The sequence below is a fragment of the Abramis brama genome (genome assembly GCF_963993115.1).
Source record: "Abramis brama genome assembly, chromosome: 16".
Classification (NCBI taxonomy): domain Eukaryota; kingdom Metazoa; phylum Chordata; class Actinopteri; order Cypriniformes; family Leuciscidae; genus Abramis; species Abramis brama.
Genome location: NC_139978.1, coordinates 20,985,973 through 21,003,338, shown reverse-complemented (window position 1 = coordinate 21,003,338; position 17,366 = coordinate 20,985,973). Strand labels below are relative to the sequence as shown.

At 37.1% G+C, this 17,366-nt stretch overlaps 1 protein-coding gene across 4 annotated transcripts in view; it reads left to right on the top strand.

The window, feature by feature from the left end:
- The window catches only part of grid2 (glutamate receptor, ionotropic, delta 2), a 414,921-nt gene that overhangs the window by 273,404 nt on the left and 124,151 nt on the right, over positions 1-17,366 (top strand). For all 4 annotated transcript variants that reach the window (XR_014603005.1, XM_084086958.1, XM_084086959.1 and 1 more), the window contains exons 5-7: positions 3,705-3,758; positions 10,194-10,367; positions 14,722-14,883. Coding sequence is in view for 3 of the 4 variants with exons in the window: in XM_084086958.1 (XP_083943084.1) it covers positions 3,705-3,758; positions 10,194-10,367; positions 14,722-14,883 (390 nt within the window). In the remaining variant the exon portion in view is untranslated. The remainder of the gene's footprint in view (positions 1-3,704; positions 3,759-10,193; positions 10,368-14,721; positions 14,884-17,366) is intronic.

The window sequence follows — 17,366 nt, the reverse complement described above, 5'->3', positions numbered from 1 at the left end:
TTGAAGTCACGGTACGGTTTGGTACAGCAGGGGGGAGAAAACTAAACATAAAATTGCTTTTGTTTTTTTAAAACAGTGGTTTACTGTCTTTACGTTAATTAAATTTTTGTACATACAGTATATAGTGCATATATTTAGTGATAGAGTTCATTTCTCTAGCGAACTAACAAGCTGTGGACACTGAATGATTTACCCGAGGGAAATTCTATGTGACATTGTTTACAAGCTGTTTTATTAATACAAATCTGGTAAGGTTTTAATACATTGGTAGTTGTATGTACCACTACAGTCCAGAAATTATTAATGTCTTTCTGCCACTGAAACACTGATTGAGCGATTACACCAGATACGAAATGTTTCGGTTAGTTTGTACTGTATCTTTCAGCATACCTTCAGATGTTCATTCATGTTTATTCTGTAACTTGTATTAAAAGAGGAAGAGATGATCACGTTCACTCACACAATAATAATCTCAGACCCCATTCACAGTACATTCTTTAACATTTTTCCTTTTGTGTTTGGTGGAAGAAAAAAAGTGGTGAAAATGGTGAACTATCCCTTTAAGGAACATCAGACATGTAGGTCTATTTGCTAATTTCCTGAGCCTGATTTTGCCCAGGAGATGACTCTGTTTAACTTGGACAGATCTTTTGCTTAAGGATTTTCCAAGATTTCAGTGTGAGCATCTCAATCTCGTCTGTGCAAACTTTCAGCTCGCTGCCAGAATCAATACCTTCCTCCTTGTCAATGGACGGCACAACTCTCACCATCAACTTTAATTGCATATTCAACAGAAAAAAATCAGCATGGATGCAGCTTGGATGGATGCAGATATTTAGCATTTTACCGTCTAATATAGAGAGATATTTGATCGGGTCAAGCACACTCTGTAACAACCTTGAACTTTTTCTTGGCATTAGGACAAGCCTTAGAGGTGAATCTTAGTCTAGTAGAAGTTATGCCAAATGCTTTAATTAGGCTGAACCATCTGCCTCAGAGTCAAACTTTTGCCATACACAGTCACATACACTTTTTGTGAGTTACTATAATGACCTCATAAAGCCTCAGACATCAACATGATTGGGCCATGTCATCAGAGCCGATCCTGACCTCCCTGGGGCCCTAAGCAAAATTTTGTTAAGGGGCCCTCATACCTGACCCATGAGCCATGTAAACCATTTGCCACTGCCATTCCTCCTTTAACTAGTACTAATGAAAATGTAATTCCGGATATCAGAAATAGACATTGTTACTAGAAAAAGTACATTCTTAATATCAAGAATTCACATTTTAAATAGTACAAATTTAATTATTGATATCAAAAATGCATCCTGTGAATGAATAAAAGCTAAAATGGCTTGCCATAGCATGTCACTGTGTTTTAAATGATAAAAGCAATACTTGATGGTTATTATTTACTGAGGGATGTGCATCCATATTGACCAGTATGTCCAGCTAATCAACATTTTAAATGCAATATAGCCTATAAATGTCAATGTCAATATATTGCTTTGCATCTTGCTTTATTGCAGAGTTGTAACTAAACTGACTTGGAGACTAGATAAACATTGTCTTGTTTTAAAAGTATGTGTGTCTATAATGAGGAGTGCCATCAAGCCCATATTGTACTGGTCCCCACAGATTTTTTGCTGGAAAGGGCACGTTACATTTCGTGCATGCACATATGAACGCATGTCAACGAGCGACGCGGTTATGTTTTCCTAGCTGCAGTTTATAAACAAACACCGTTCCCCTTTGTCGTTTATCAAACGTAATAAATAGTTGTATTTCACTCTCACTTTTTTTTGTCAGGCACAAAGTTACAGAACACAGCCCTGGAAGTGGCCGGCATTAGCAAGCAAGACACAGACAGACCAAAAGATGCACTGCCCAGCTGGGTTAGACAGACAGACTAGAGAGAGATGCACATCAACTTAACTTTACTGTTCTTTGCTGACATCAAACTTGGAGAGGAGAGAATACAAGTCTGCCTGATTGCTGTTCCCGCAATTCACTCTCATGGTGTTTTTTTTTCTCTTTTCGTGACCAGAAGGATAGTTCCGCTTAATTTTCTCATCGATGTTGTAAACTTTTGTTGTAAACTTTTTCTCATCGATGTTGTAAACTTTTAATACTAACAGCGGCCACTTTATGTCTACTACTGTTTGAGTGTCAAAAGGTGGCGATTGAAGGCTTCTTGTTAACATATTAGGCTGATTTAAGGAGTTTCATAGGTAATTTAAACATCACATTATAAAATAAATGTTTTTCTCCAAAACACATTGGGAACAATTATTTGCCCCCTTTTATTAAATACTTTTTTTAACCTCCTTTTTCCAAGATAACAAAAGGAGTCTTCTCCTATAATGCCTGATGAGTTTTGAGATCACCTGACAAGAGATCAGAGACCATTCCTCCATACAGAATCTCTTCAGTTCAGTCCACTCATTTTCTATAGGGTACAGGTCAGGGACTGGGATGGCCATTGCAGATGCTTGGTTTTGTGCTCAGTGACCCATTTTTGTTTTGATTTCGATGTTTGTTTTTGGATCACTGTCCTGTTGGAAGATCCAAACATGGCCCGTTATAAGATTTCTAGCACAAGCTGTCAGGTTTTGATTTTTTATTTGTTGGTATTTGATCAAATCCATGATGCCATGTATCTGAACAAGATGTCCAGGACCTCTGGCAGAAAATGAATAATGCCCACAGCATTAAAGATACAGCAGAGTATTTCATTTTACACATGGGGTTCTCCAAACTCATCAGGCATTATAGGAGAAGACTCAGAGCTGTTATCTTGGAAAAAGGGGGTTGCAAAAAGTATTTAATAAAAAGGGGCAACTAATTGTTCCCAACGTGTTTTGGAGAAAAACATTTATTTCATAATGTGATTTTTCCCCCACTTTCAATTATTTTACTTCAATGAAAGGTTAGATTTTTGCTTTTTTTTTTATTATAAAATATCAAAAGGATTAAGAATGCAGATTTTACTGCCATCTTTGATCATATTTACCAAAGGGGGCAAATAATTATGACCAGCACTATAACTATCAGTGAAGAAGACCCCCAGCATAAAGCCCACAGAGCTCTGTTTGACAAGTACAGCCTTTTTGTACCAATTGATGAACATTTTTTATGCCTCTTGTCTCTTTAGTAATTATAAAGTTTATTAGGTGTTTGTGGAAGATTAAAACACTATTAGCGCTGTTCCAGCCGTCAGATTCTCCTGCTGTTCCCTTTGTTTATGACCAAAATGTTTTATGACATCCACATTTAGTCACCTAAACAATTATGGTTAATGAAATGCGGTGCTGGTTCAGTGGGCAGGAGAAACATTGGTGAAGGGTACTTTGTTTTTGTTTCATGTTGGTGTGGAGAGAGAGAAGCAAAGATCAGACACAATGGGAAGAACAGTGTGTAGATACATATGGGGACAGACAGAGAATATAAAACTGATATTTTTACAAGCTGTAATACTATGCCTCTGTTATGGATGTCAATTTTATTCTGTTTATTAATTTCATAAACCTTTGCCTTTTCCCCTATTAAAACTTTGAAGAGAAATCATTGAAGGTTCAATGGAAACCCTGTAGCTGTCAGTGCTTTTATAATAAATGAAACACATGATTGGTTGAGACAGTTCACTCCCTTCCAAATAATTCAGTTTCTAAGTGGCTAAATGTTTCTTTCTTTTTCTCTAGGTGGTGGAAACCAATCTCGTGGCTTTTGACTGTCACTGGATCATCATAAATGAGGTGGGTTCTTTCTAACAATTTTGTAAGAAATCCAGTTTATTATTCTTGTAAGCACATTTGAATATATTTGCATCTTTACATACCGATTTGTCTAAGTGAGAGGCGGACAATGGCTCATTCTGAGCCTGAAGAAGATGGCCAGATAAGGACAAATTACAGCACAATGATTTAAATTAGATTTGGCAAGAAGCTAGTAGCGCTTCAAAATAATTCAGCGCTTTCCTTAACGAATAAAACATTTTTCCAAAATGATCCTGTGGCAAGGAGAAGACAATGAAGATATAGACTTTGAACCCATCTGCCTGAATTATATCCATTTCAATAACTTAAAAGTCAATCTCTATGGTAACCTCTATTAATCTCTCTGGTTTTATTTAAAAAGGCCATACAAATCAGTTTTATTGGTATTTTTAAATAATGGACTTCAGTGCACTATGAAACTGTACTGTAACAAATTCACTTCCCAGGCCAAAAACACCTTGTTCTGAATTACAACAGTTTGAAGCCGGCTAGACTCTATGTTTAGAAACTAAGCTTAACCAGTAATGTTGTGGTATTTTTTATTGATTCTGTTATTGCTGAGACCAGAAGAACTAACTTAGTGTAAAATAAAGGAAAGTCCAACAAACATTTGCTGTTCCTTGATGTGTGTAGCACCAGCCACTGTGTAATTTTTTACAAAGTTAGGAAAATTTGGCTTTTTTTTTTTGCATATGTGATGCGATCTGGGAAAACCCCATCACATGGTGAAATTTGACTTATTACAGTTTTGATACCATATTAAAGCTGGTTTCAAGCCCTTTCCAAATCTGTTTTTATTTCTTTCATCGTTTGTTGGTAACAAATGTTATGGTTATCTGAAGTCGGCTGATTGCTATGATTTTCAGGAACGGAATTTTGAGGAAAAACAGGTTTAATTAACTGTCACGTCCTGCTAGCGGGACAATTGGCGTCCTTTTTCCTTTTTTTCACATCACATATTTTAGTAATCATCATAGATATATGTATAGGTATCATTCAAAAGCTTACGAACTCAAAATTCATTCTGTGAAAACCGTTTTGAAATTGGACGATTGAGAGGCGAGCAAGATCTTTTAAGCGAGCAGCTACTTTATACTCCGTTGTTCTCTTGTGCTTCGCTCTGCAATGTCCGCATCTCACGATAACGTTGGATTAAAAAAACGTTGTAGTTTACACAGGACTGGCGGGAAATGCGCATTGATATACCTTTATTCTAGATGTTATGTGGTTTAATTTGATAGGTGAACTGCCTTTGTAGTGTTAATGGTGCGTTCAAGTCATCTCGTTAAGATCGTATTTACGAGTTGAGCGCACATGAACATGAATATGATGTGCGCACAATGTCGTAAATATGAGTGGGAAGCTCGGGATTTTCAGGAGTTGGGGGCGTTTCACTGAGAAACATGGCGGAATACCACAATACTTAAAGGTATTTAGCAATGATATTGCTTGACTTTTCTATTTACAGCGAAGTAAGCTAATTGCCTGCACAGAATATGATGGCATTATTATACAATGTAGCCTAATATGTAACAATAAAGTTTGCACGTGGCTTCATAAATGAATTAAAAACATAAAAAAACAAAGCACACCTGATGCACATTTCTTTGTTCTTCATTTTCTAGAACTAGAGTTTAAGAAACTTGCTCTATTTTTGTGTAATTAATTAAGAGAAATTACACCGCCATCTTACTCTGGCGAAAGTGACTTGAACGCACATGCCGTCATAAACACGACTTCTCACCTCGTAAGTACGAACTTCCCTGGAGGACTTGAACGCACCATAAGAGAAGGAGGGCTGTGGGTGTGTTTTTTTTTTTTTTTTGCCCCTCTGTCGACGTGCGTGTTCTTAAAGAGAAAGACACAGTCTTTTCAGCTTGCCACTATAAACCGCTATTTTTCTGCACTAAACTAGTGAATTTTGCCAATATATATTCAGAGATGAGATGATAGACAAGATGTTATAGAATAATAATTTAATGAAAACCCAATTTTGACCAAAAAAACCCCTGACATTCGACCTATTTTTAGACCATACTAAAAACGTACCAGCGCGACATCAGACAGGTTTTCCCAGATCGCATCACATATTTTTAAGGTCTTCAATGCAAAGCAGCTCTTTCGGGATGGAGCATTGCCAATTATATTGGACCCGACAGTCCATGCAGCAGAACTCGGTCTCATTTCACATGCAAACAGGGCATTGACAGCGTGTGATTTAGAAATTACCTACCCACATCTGAATTTCGTGTGGCGCATTCGCACGGGATAAGCGAAGCCTGTGATTTTACTTGAATTTACTGACTTATCTCCCGGATATGATGTCAATAGGCTATTGCTTGGAAATGTATTGTCGTTATTACAGGTCTAGCTGTATGATATATCATAAACAAAAGAATGTTCCTTACCGCATGCTGCTATACATGTCATTCATCTCCATCTAATCATGGTTTTCAGCTTTCTCTTTCTGCAAATTGTATAGTTGTATGGTGTATAGCGATATGACTCAGCACCCAAAATACTATCAAAACACTCAAACGCAGCCTCCATTCTTCGCGAAAGATGGATAAAAAAGAGCACAGGAAACAAAATAAACGACCCTGCCAAATCACAGAGATGCCGATTCGCACAGGACTAATATTATCACAGGACCTCTGTGTTCGGCGATATACTGTATGGTAGGTCATTTGCGGGGGAATTTTTACTTTACAAATTACAGACATGGCCGATTCGCACACGATTAAGATCACAGGCAACCTCCGCAATTATTACAAATGACTAGAGGTCACCAGGTAATACTTATCCTGTGCGAATAGGGCTTCAAAGGCACATTAGCAAAAAAAAGGGGGGGGGGGGGGACTCAGAGAGATCAGAGATAGAAAGATTGCCATGAAATATTAAATTGTGACCGTTTCTGGCACAAATATTTTGACTAACATTAAAGGAGCCCCTTTAGTGAGTCCAAACATCCCGTTACAAAAAACAGATAACACCGAAAAAGTCAGTTTTTGAAGCTCCAAAGAGCACATCTATCCATCATAAAAGTAATCCATACAGCTCCAGTGGGTTAAATAACGTCCTTCTGAAGCAAAGCGAAGCGTTTTTGTAAGAAAAATATCCATATTTAGAACTTCTAACTACAATCACTGGCTTCTGGTAACGGACGTACACGAGTCTACTTCTGGTGGAAGAGTGACCTCTGACCTGACGTATGACGTAGGATGTAGGAGTAGAGTAAGAGTAAGAAAGAAGAAAGTCACATACACCTAGGATGGCATTTTTGGGTAAACTAACCCTTTACGAAAACAAGTACAAGATCAAATGATCTTTCAGCTGCTCAAAAAATGGTAAGTCAGTTTCCTCTGATCATATAAACTGATTATATATATTTTTGCTCAAATATTTCAGACTTTTCAAAGTAACCTTTCAGATATTTTTTTTAAGCCATCAGACAACTAGGACACTTTAGGCAGGCGGAGAGTTTAGAGCATGTGAGGAAAGTTTTATGTCCTCGTAAATAAAACACAAAGGCACATGACATTACCTTGACATGTCCCTGTATGGACATACATTGCTCACGGTTGGCCTTACTTGACAGCAGTCATTGGGGACAAAACAAGCAGCTGCCAAAACCTGAACCTTAAAATTGGGCCATAACCCTGTAGGCTCGTATTTGTGTCATTCTAATTTAGAGCTCCTAATTAAGCATCAAGGGCCTTTGCATTTGTCATCTGGGGGTAGAATAAGCCACTCAGTGTCAGTATTTTCTGGTCTGTAAAAGCGTGATGTCCTTGTGCTCTTAAAAGTTGGGCAGCACACTATAAAGGCCTCACATGCCCTCTTGTGATGCCTCCTACATTATTCGCCTTCATTCTTACCCCATTATTAACAGCAGCACAAACATCGTTTGACAGTGTTCAACTGTGCTTCAGGCAAGATTTTGATTCGTCCAATCAGAAACCTTCAAATTACCTTTCAGATAGCAGGTTGCGTTGTAGACAACTTTAATTTTAATCTTATTGAAGGCTGAACGGCTTCGACATTCCAAGTAAGTTCCTCGCTGGTGTGCCACAAGTTCGGATTTAATGACATACTTCATGAGAGCCAGTCACCAGCAATCACAGCTTTGCAGGTGAGAATGAAACTCAAAAGTGAAGGCTGTCAGAGGGAACAGCTTGGCCGCTCTGAAGTCTACCTTCACTGGGGGACGTTCCCTGTCCATTCTCATCACATCATTTCCAGCTCGCTCACTTTACTCTGCCCTTCTGTGGAAAAGATGTCTTCAGGCTAAAATTAGCAATCATTCCTCCCAAGGCTGCACAAGGACACGCGAGCGCACGCGGTCATGTCTTTCTGCCTTTTGGTAGTACCCTGAATGCCCATTCATGAGAATAATTGTAATACTAATGATGATTTTTATGTAGTTATATTTCTTGTATTTAAATTAGACCCCATTTTTAGCTAACTGGGGACTGGAGAATTTGACCTTGACTTGATGAGAGAGGACAACTTAACCATGTGTGAAGAAAGTTTAGTTTGTGTGTCAGAACCAGTGTCAGGTATTAACGTTTTTAATGAAGGAGCAACATTTGTTTAACTGGAACAAATTGTCCCCTTGGTGAGGGCTTTTCTAACCATATAAAAATATAGTGTTGTCCATTTAACTTAATTTCAATCATTTCATAGAATGAATTCAGAATCTGAATAAACACTCTCTAGAAAAAGTACTGTAAATTATTACTATTAATTACTTTATAATCTAATTTATTTTAAACCCACTGCTAGATCGTCACATTCATATTTTTAATATCGGAGTCATATTTCTTGTTTTTGTGGAATTTTGACCCTGATAGTGGGATTATTCTGTGACCCTGGTTGGTACAGTGATTTTTTTTTTATATTTTAAGATATAATATTTAAGAAAGTTAATCCATTATATACTTTAATTTAATTCCATTAATTAGGACATTTAAGTAGTTTTTAAAGACGTGTCTTAGAAGAAAGAAAACAGTACTGGTGTGCATCTTGAGACAAAACAATGGCACTGACATATTTTAAGATATGCCAGTGCAAGTTGCCTTAAAACAGCTCAAACATGCATTTTAGTCTGGGACTAGGTTTAAGCCTTGTCTGTGAAACCAGGGGTTAAAGTAAATTGAAATAATTAAAGATGGATATCTACAGTCTATGGCAAGCCATTTTAGTTTAAATTGTACCCAGTGTTACTCGTCGTAATTGCATTTTTACTAGTAAGAATTAAATTTGAGAGCTCTACAATTCAATTCTTACTAGTAGCAATTACAATTAGAGAGCTCTCTAATTCAATTATTACTAGTAAAATTTACAATTCGACAGCTCTCTAATTCAGTTATTACTAGTAAGAATTACATTTACAGAGCTCTCTAATTCAATTCTTACTAGTAACAATTCCAATTAGAGAGCTCTACAAATGAATTTTTACTAGTCATATGTCTCCATTGACTTCCATTAATTTTTAATTACGGAGCTCTACAATTGAATTTCTTACTAGTAAGAATTCCAATTAGAGAGCTCTACAATTTAATTGTTCCTAGTAAGAATTACAATTAGAGAGCTCTCTAATTAAATTCTTACTAGTATGAATGCAATTACAGAGCTCTCTAATTGAATTTTTACTAGTAAAAAAACGGATTAAAGATATGTATAATTGCAGAGCTCTGTAATTGAATTAAAGAGCTCTGCAATTGCATTCTTACTAGTAACAACTGAATTACAGAGCTCTCTAATTGGAATTGTTACTAGTAATAATTGGATTAGAGAGCTCTCTAATTGGAATTGTTACTAGTAAGAATTGAATTAAAGAGCTCTGCAAATGCATTCTTAGTAGTAACAATTGAAATAGAGAGCTCTCTAATTGGAATTCTTACTAGTAACAATTCAATTGTAGAGCTCCGTAATTAAAAATGAATGGAAGTCAATGGAGACATATGACTAGTAAAAATTCATTTGTAGAGCTCTCTAATTGGAATTGTTACTAGTAAGAATTGAATTAGAGAGCTGTCTAATTGTAATTTTTACTAGTAATAATTGAATTAGAGAGCTCTCTAATTGTAATTGCTACTAGTAAGAATTTAATTGTAGAGCTCTCTAATTGAATTCTTACTAGTAAAAATGCAATTACGACGAGTAACATTGGGTAAAATTTAAGCTAAAAACGGCTTGCCATAACAGTCACCTGTAGAGTAAGAAAATCATGATTATAATATTTTCCCTGGTCCTACTTCTGCTCTTTCTTTTCCATTCAAGTGTGAAACAGAAGCTCTTCTCAGCAAGATGCTGTTAATCTTTGTAGCCTATTTACACTGCACATGGAAAATCTCTTTTCTTTTGACATTATATTTTCTTTCTCTGCTCTTTTCCTCTCACGGGATGCAGGAGATTTCAGACATGGATGTGCAGGAGCTGGTGATGAAATCTATAGGTCGCCTGACCCTGGTGAGACAGACCTTTCCTTTCCCGCAGAACAACAGCCAGCGCTGCGTCAGGAGCAACCACCGCATCAACACGTCCCTCTGCGACCCCAAAGACCCAAAGGCACAGATGTTAGAGGTGCGGTTCATTCCCCCATACTCACATTTATTCATGTCCATTCAAGTTAATCATAAATCATTTGCCTTGAATGCCTTCATTTCCCTTTTGATTGTGTCCATTAACTGTCATCATTAGCCCGTGAGCTAACTTCCTAAGAAAACTACAAAATGTCAGTGTGAAAATTAGCAATCTTGTTTTGTTGAGTTTTTAGTTCTTTTCATTGTGCCTGTGGGTCCCATTCCTGTTTTCTACGATTTATCCAACTGAATGCATTTTCTCACATGTAAATTTTCTCAAATGACAACAGAAATTAACAGATGTGATGTGTATTCAGCCACATTAAATACTGGAAAACATTGCACAGTATATCAATACACGCTTTCAAAAAGCCCCTACTCAATATTAATTCATAGTTGTGTGGGTGTATGTTGGTATCAACAAGGCAAATATATATTTTCAGCAAGACCAGACGATATTTCAGATATTCACGATATATCACAGTGATTCTAATCATTTTTGTTTTATCATTTATGGTTCCTTGTCCTGTGACTTGTGAATGTGAGAGTGTTTAACAGAGATGTTTTAATAGTGTGTATAATTCAGTTTGTAAAAATTCAGTTGTTAAAATGGCATTAGAGGTCTTCATATTGCTATTGGTGTACAGTACATACATTGAAAATGATTAAATAGTCTGTATAATGTTTTACAGTTTTTTTACTTTCATAAAATAATCTTGGCTACAATGGCTGTTTGGTTGAAATTGTTTTTGTAAAAAAAAAATGTTTTCTTCAGGAAAAAAAAAAACATAATTATTGATATTGATAAGTCCAAATTGGAAACAAATTATACTATACTCAAAATAAATTTCACTTTTCTTTGTAAGTGAAGAAAAGTATTATTTAAATTATAATTTGAAAAAGGTCATTTGAAAAGAAAATTTTGGTGCATTTATTTTAGTGATGCTCCGATTGATCGGCCGCCGATCATGATCGGCCGATATTGGCAAAAAATAGCTTGATCGGCAACCCCCAAAAGCGCCGATCAAAAAAGCCGATCACGTGACGTAAATAACTCGCGCAACTTTTCCGCATGCGCGACAACACAACAGCAGAGCAGAGCTTGCTTAACAGTGGCAAAATGAGTTCTCCTATGACGGCAATTCAATGGCAATTATAAACGAGCGCACAACTGATGCTGGCGCGCGCGGTAAATGACATTCGCGAGAGGATAACAGATCTACGCGCGAGGAAACGGGAACTCGCGAGCTCATTCAAACCCTGCGCGGGCGCATGACATCTCTGCCCTCGCGCGCGCGCATGATCATTCCCCACACACTCGCGCTTGATCTCCTCTCGCCTGCTGATTTTGCTCGCTCAAACACTTTTATTTTTGGCAGTCGAGGGGCGGGACTTACTGTTTTAATAACCTCAAATGTCATTGTCATTATTTTATTTTTTGGATCTGATGTAGTTAGTTCCTCAACTACATCCATTGTAGTCTGCCTGACCCCTCTTTGTTTTGAAAAATTATACTGTGCCTTATTTGGAAAAGGTGGCCTACAGTAGCCTTATGTTATCTTGTTTTCTAACTACAATTAAATAAATATTGGTGGTTCTTCAAGATTTTCTTGACTCTAGCATATTTCCATTCTGTGATCGGCAGTGATCGGCAATCGGCAGATCATGATTTTGGTGATCGGTAATCGGTGATCGGCCCCAAAAATGCTGATCGGAGCATCACTAATTTATTTATTTATTTGATTGCTTGTCCACATTTATGTTTATTGAATTTCATCAAATGGCAGAAAGATGTTGAGATATAATATAATTGAGCACTTATTTTCAGAATGTTAGATATGGGGGGACAAGGACTCTCTGTAGTGTTGAATGCCTATTGTATAAGATGGACGTGTTTGACATTAAGAATTCAGTTCTGCTCAGTGGTCAGGAGTCCAACCCAGAAGAGCCCAATTTTGCCCTGCTCTGAAGCGTATCACATCCCTCTTTCTTGACATATATCCCACCCTCCCTTTGGAATACCCCTTTGCACCTCCTGTTCCCTTTAAACCACCAATCACCTTCCCTGGAGAGACCCACTAACTCCTGCACTTCAAAGAGACTTAATGGATTTCCCTGGTCAGTCGATCTTCTCCCCCCTGAATTTAACCCAGTCTTTTTCTGTTTGCCCCTTTGGCACTGGCAGCTTTGTTGCTTCAGTGTTCTCAACTCCTTCTGCAAATGCTCTATCATGAAATGGCCTTCCCAGAAAACAGCCCACCCAAAAACGGCAGCATCTTATGCCATTTCACTTTGTGTCTAAGACATGAAACATACAGGTAAATCAATATGTAAGCCCTTTTTGTTTCTTCTCTTGCAGATGAAAAAATACAGCAAACAGGGAAAAGCCACAACGCTTGACAAATAAAACGCTGTTCCTTGGTAGTCTTGTGGATTCCCTGTCAAGTCTGCTTCTTTGGGTCATTGGTCTTTTTGTTCGCCCATTCTCCTGGTAGACGGAGAGTTGTTTTGTGGGAGTCAGGAAGTGTAAATAGAAGCACCACTAGTGTTGTGTTGGGATGTCGAACCCCATTCCTTTGAAAAATGGAGTATGATCTCGTCTTAACTCCACCTTGTGCGCCAGTAACTTTAGATGAGAGTGTCATCCTCATCGACACAGTCTGCTTTAAAGCTGATGTACACATATACTGCAGTTAGTTTTGTGGCTCTCAAAGCCATTACAGCCTTATATTGGAGCGTACCTACAAATGCCTGTTGATGGAGCCAACAGAGCGTGACTTTTAACATAATCAGTATAGCCTTTTCTTTGTGTTTCTCTGATTACTGGTGAACTTATTTTTTCTAAGCGAGTATGCGAATAGCTTACCTGACAAATTGCGTTTTTTACAATTATGGCAACGCAAAGCTGATGGCGAGAGGTTATTCTCAGCTATTTTTCAACATGGTTTGGATTTACTCAGACACTCAATACAGTGTCAAGTATGCAGTGCAGCGCGGGTTAATAAACAACGATGGAAACCTAATGACCGCTTCACTCTATTTATTACCTTCTCATTAAAATGAAGACAACACATGGGCCGTGCAATCGATCAGAGCGGAATTAACTCCCTTAAAAAGCTTGTGTATGAGTGAAGTTGCTGATTGTCTTGTATAATACGGAATTGTATTTCAAAGTAATATAATTGTTTTCCGTTTTAAATCTAAAATCAAATTCAAATAATATTAAATGCATTTTAGCATGTAATTTCATATATACTGTATATCCAGTAGTCAACATTTGAAGTGGATCAAAACTTTTCATCAAAGTTATACATGAATTTTGAACAATACCCGTTCTTGTCTTCGGAACTCTTTGATTAACTTTTTTGATATACATATACAAGTTTGATTTAAAAAAAAAAATACAAAAAATGAAATATTGTGAAATAAAATGTACAATAATTTTTTTTAATATTTGTAAATAAAATGTGATTTATTCCTAAATGGCAGAGCTCAATTTTCCGCAGCCGTTGCTCAAGTCTTCAGTGTCCCGTGATCCTTCAGACATCATTCTAATATTAATTATTACAATTATTTTATTAGATTGGTGATCAAGAAACATTTATTATTATTATTATTATTATCAAGGTTGAAAACAGTTGTGCTTCTTAATATTGTTATGGAAACTGTTAGAATGTTTTTTCTGGATTCCGAGATTCTGACCTCATACTTTTAAATGGTAGTGTATACATTTGGTTTCAAATGACATTTGCCACCAATGGTTTACTTAAGTTTCAAATGGAGATGAGGAGTATCCCAAATTTTCCTGAATAAACTGAGTGTGTCTCATTTTCCATAAATAGAAACATAGCAGTATGCATTTATGCTACAAGACTCAATGCACAGATCCCATATTGATATTTTGATACAAATTCATTTTTGGTCGAGCTTGTTTACATATACTTTGGACAAAACTGTCTGTTTACATTAAAACCTTGCCAAGATGATCAAATTGTCAAGATGATTTTCTTTAATTTACCTGGTTCTATTGTACCATTCCATTTGTTGTCCCTTGTTATTCATGATCACCGAAGCCTATATGTATGGATAGAAATAATGCAACAGATAGCAGGTGTTAAGTGTGTCTTTTCTATTCCTTATTAAACTCCACTGTCTTCTAGGGCTTGTTCAATGTGAGCAGCCTGTTGTCATTTCCACTGTAGAGACCTTTCATCCCAGCTGTACCCACTCAGACATAAATCTTTTTCTTGTAAGTGAATATTAATCTGGTGTCCCTGGCTCTCTGTGCTCACGTTGTCGGTTTCTTTCTCTCTTTTTCTTCTTTGTTTCCCTGCTGTTTTTTGTCATCTCGTCAGATCACCAACCGCTACATCTACGACACAGTGCTTCTGCTGGCCAACACCTTCCACAGGAAGCTGGAGGACAGGAAATGGCACAGCATGGCGAGTCTTTCGTGCATCCGCAAAGGCTCCAAACCCTGGCAGGGTGGCAAGTCTATGCTGGATACCGTGAAGAAGGTACAGTACTGTAAAGATGACCCACTGGCCTTGCAAACTTAAACTTTTGGTTCTCTGTGATGTACTAAATATATTGCAATTTTATTTTTATTCATATTTTTACTGTTATTAGTAGTATTACTGTACATAAATTGCAATGCATTAAATGCATTATATTTATAGCTTTTTATAGCTTTTGCAATTAAAAACTTTTTGTAAATTTCCTTTAAAATGCAAATTTATTTAATCATTTACTCCCCCTCATGTCATTCCAAACCCGTTTAACCTTAAAGGTGGAACACCTTAAACATCCTTGCGCTTTTTAATTAATCATTCAGACCATTTTGGTGAAGTGGATCAATCAATTGTTATTTTTATTTAATGCAAAAGAATGATTCTTTGATGGATCAGATATCACCACTTCTTTCATGTACTCCAGCCATATCAAGGACACGTCAAGATCTTTATTAAAAAACTTCTATTCATATTGGCCTGACAAGATTTGTTTGTGTGTCATTTTATAGTTTTACAGTCCCACTCCCAATCAGTTTCAGTGTATTGAAAGAGTGTCGCAGAATATTCTTTAAAATGATCCTTCTTGTGTTCCACAGAAGAAATGGATAGAAATGTCATACAGGTTTGGAATGATGTGTCAATAATGACCGAATTTTTGTGTGAACTATATTTTTAACATTTAATGGCATAGCATTCATATACATAAATGCATTGTTAAAAGTCAAAAGATCTGTGAAAATGTTGGTAGTACAAAGTAAAACCTGACTAGGCCATCAAAAAGGTCCTAACTGTGAGCCCTGATGTGTTTAAAGAGATGTGATTGAGTGGGAGTTTGACCTTGGATTCATTTGCATTGGAGACCAAATGACTATTTGGTTTTGAGGACCGTAATGAGTCTCTATCTTTGTTCTGGTTGGGGAGAGGGGGGATAGTGTGATACAGTGAAACTCTCCTCTCTGTCTTCTGCAGGGCTACAGAAATTGCACACTGCCTAGGGTGAGATGACAGTCTTTGTTACAGGGCTAGTGACTGAGTGCTGGTTTAACACCATGCTTGCTGGGGAACGTTTTTATCCCCTGAGGGATGTACTGTTCCTCCTGTATCCACATGTATCTGATCCTCCCTGCCATACCACAGTAGAGATATCACCTCTCGGCCGGCTCTCACCTCCACACCGCTGCTTGTGTGACAGTCGTATTAAAGTAGATAGAGCGATTTATTCAGACTGGGTGACCGCTAGAACACACTGGCTCGTGCCGTCTTCAAATCTGCCTAGATTTTAATGACCTCATTTCCAAGGGCTGTCTGAGAGACACGTATATGTATGAAATGGTACACTTATTTTACTGTACATCAGCTGCATAATGGCTTTGTATTCAGTTCCTGGGAGACTGTTTGGGCTGGAACATTGTTTTACAGCTTAATTAGGGGAAGTTTGTGTGTATCGGCTTTACATAGCAGCAGTTGGTGAACTCATTTGGAAAGCGCTCATCTTTTGTAATTGGCTGTCTAATTTTTTCTGTCAGCACTGGTATTGGTAGAGTGAATTTACAACAATTATCTATCTGTTCATGTGGGTTTTCGCTGGGGAGGACATGTTCTGGGTGCAGTTTAGGAAGGGCTGAGGAGAAGGACTTTTGCTGGTATGATACTCCAGAGTTTAAATTAGTGGTGCTAATGAAGAGAGGATGGAAAATGGGGGAGGACAGGAGCGAGGCCCTTTTGCCATTTTTATTCATAGAGGTAGTTGAAACAGGAGAGGAAATGGCGAGAGGGACATGATCAGCAAATATCACGCATCAAGTTGGACTCAAACACGCATCCTGCCACATGAGGCCCACAGTGTGATCCTAACACTGTCATGCTCTGAGCTATTTAAGAGATTATTTTGCCATTTATGACAGAATTTGCTCATGATGTTTTTATATGATGATGACGACTTAAAAAAAAAAAATATATATAGAGAGATCTGCATGGAGGAATGGGCCAAAATACCAGCAACAGTGTGTGAAAACCTTGTGAAGACTTACAGAAAACATTTGACCTCTGTCATTGCCAACAAAGGGTATATAACAAAGTATTGAGATAAACTTTTGTTATTGACCAAATACTTATTTTCCACCATAATTTGCAAATAAATTCATTAAAAATCCTACAATGTGATTTTCTGGATTTTTTTTTCTCATTTTGTCTCTCATAGTTGAAGTGTGCCTATGATGAAAATTACAGGCCTCTCTCATCTTTTTATATGGGAGAACTTGCACAATTGGTGGCTGACTAAATACATTTTTCCCCACTGTATATATATATATATATATATATATATATATATATATTTGTTTGTTTGTTATACACTACTGTTCAAATGTTTATGGACGGTAATATTTTTTAATGCTTACCAAGATTGCATTTATTTGAATATTGATTTCAAATTTTTTTGGGAAAAAACGGAAATATTATTCAAATGTAGTTTTAACCGTATTGCAACT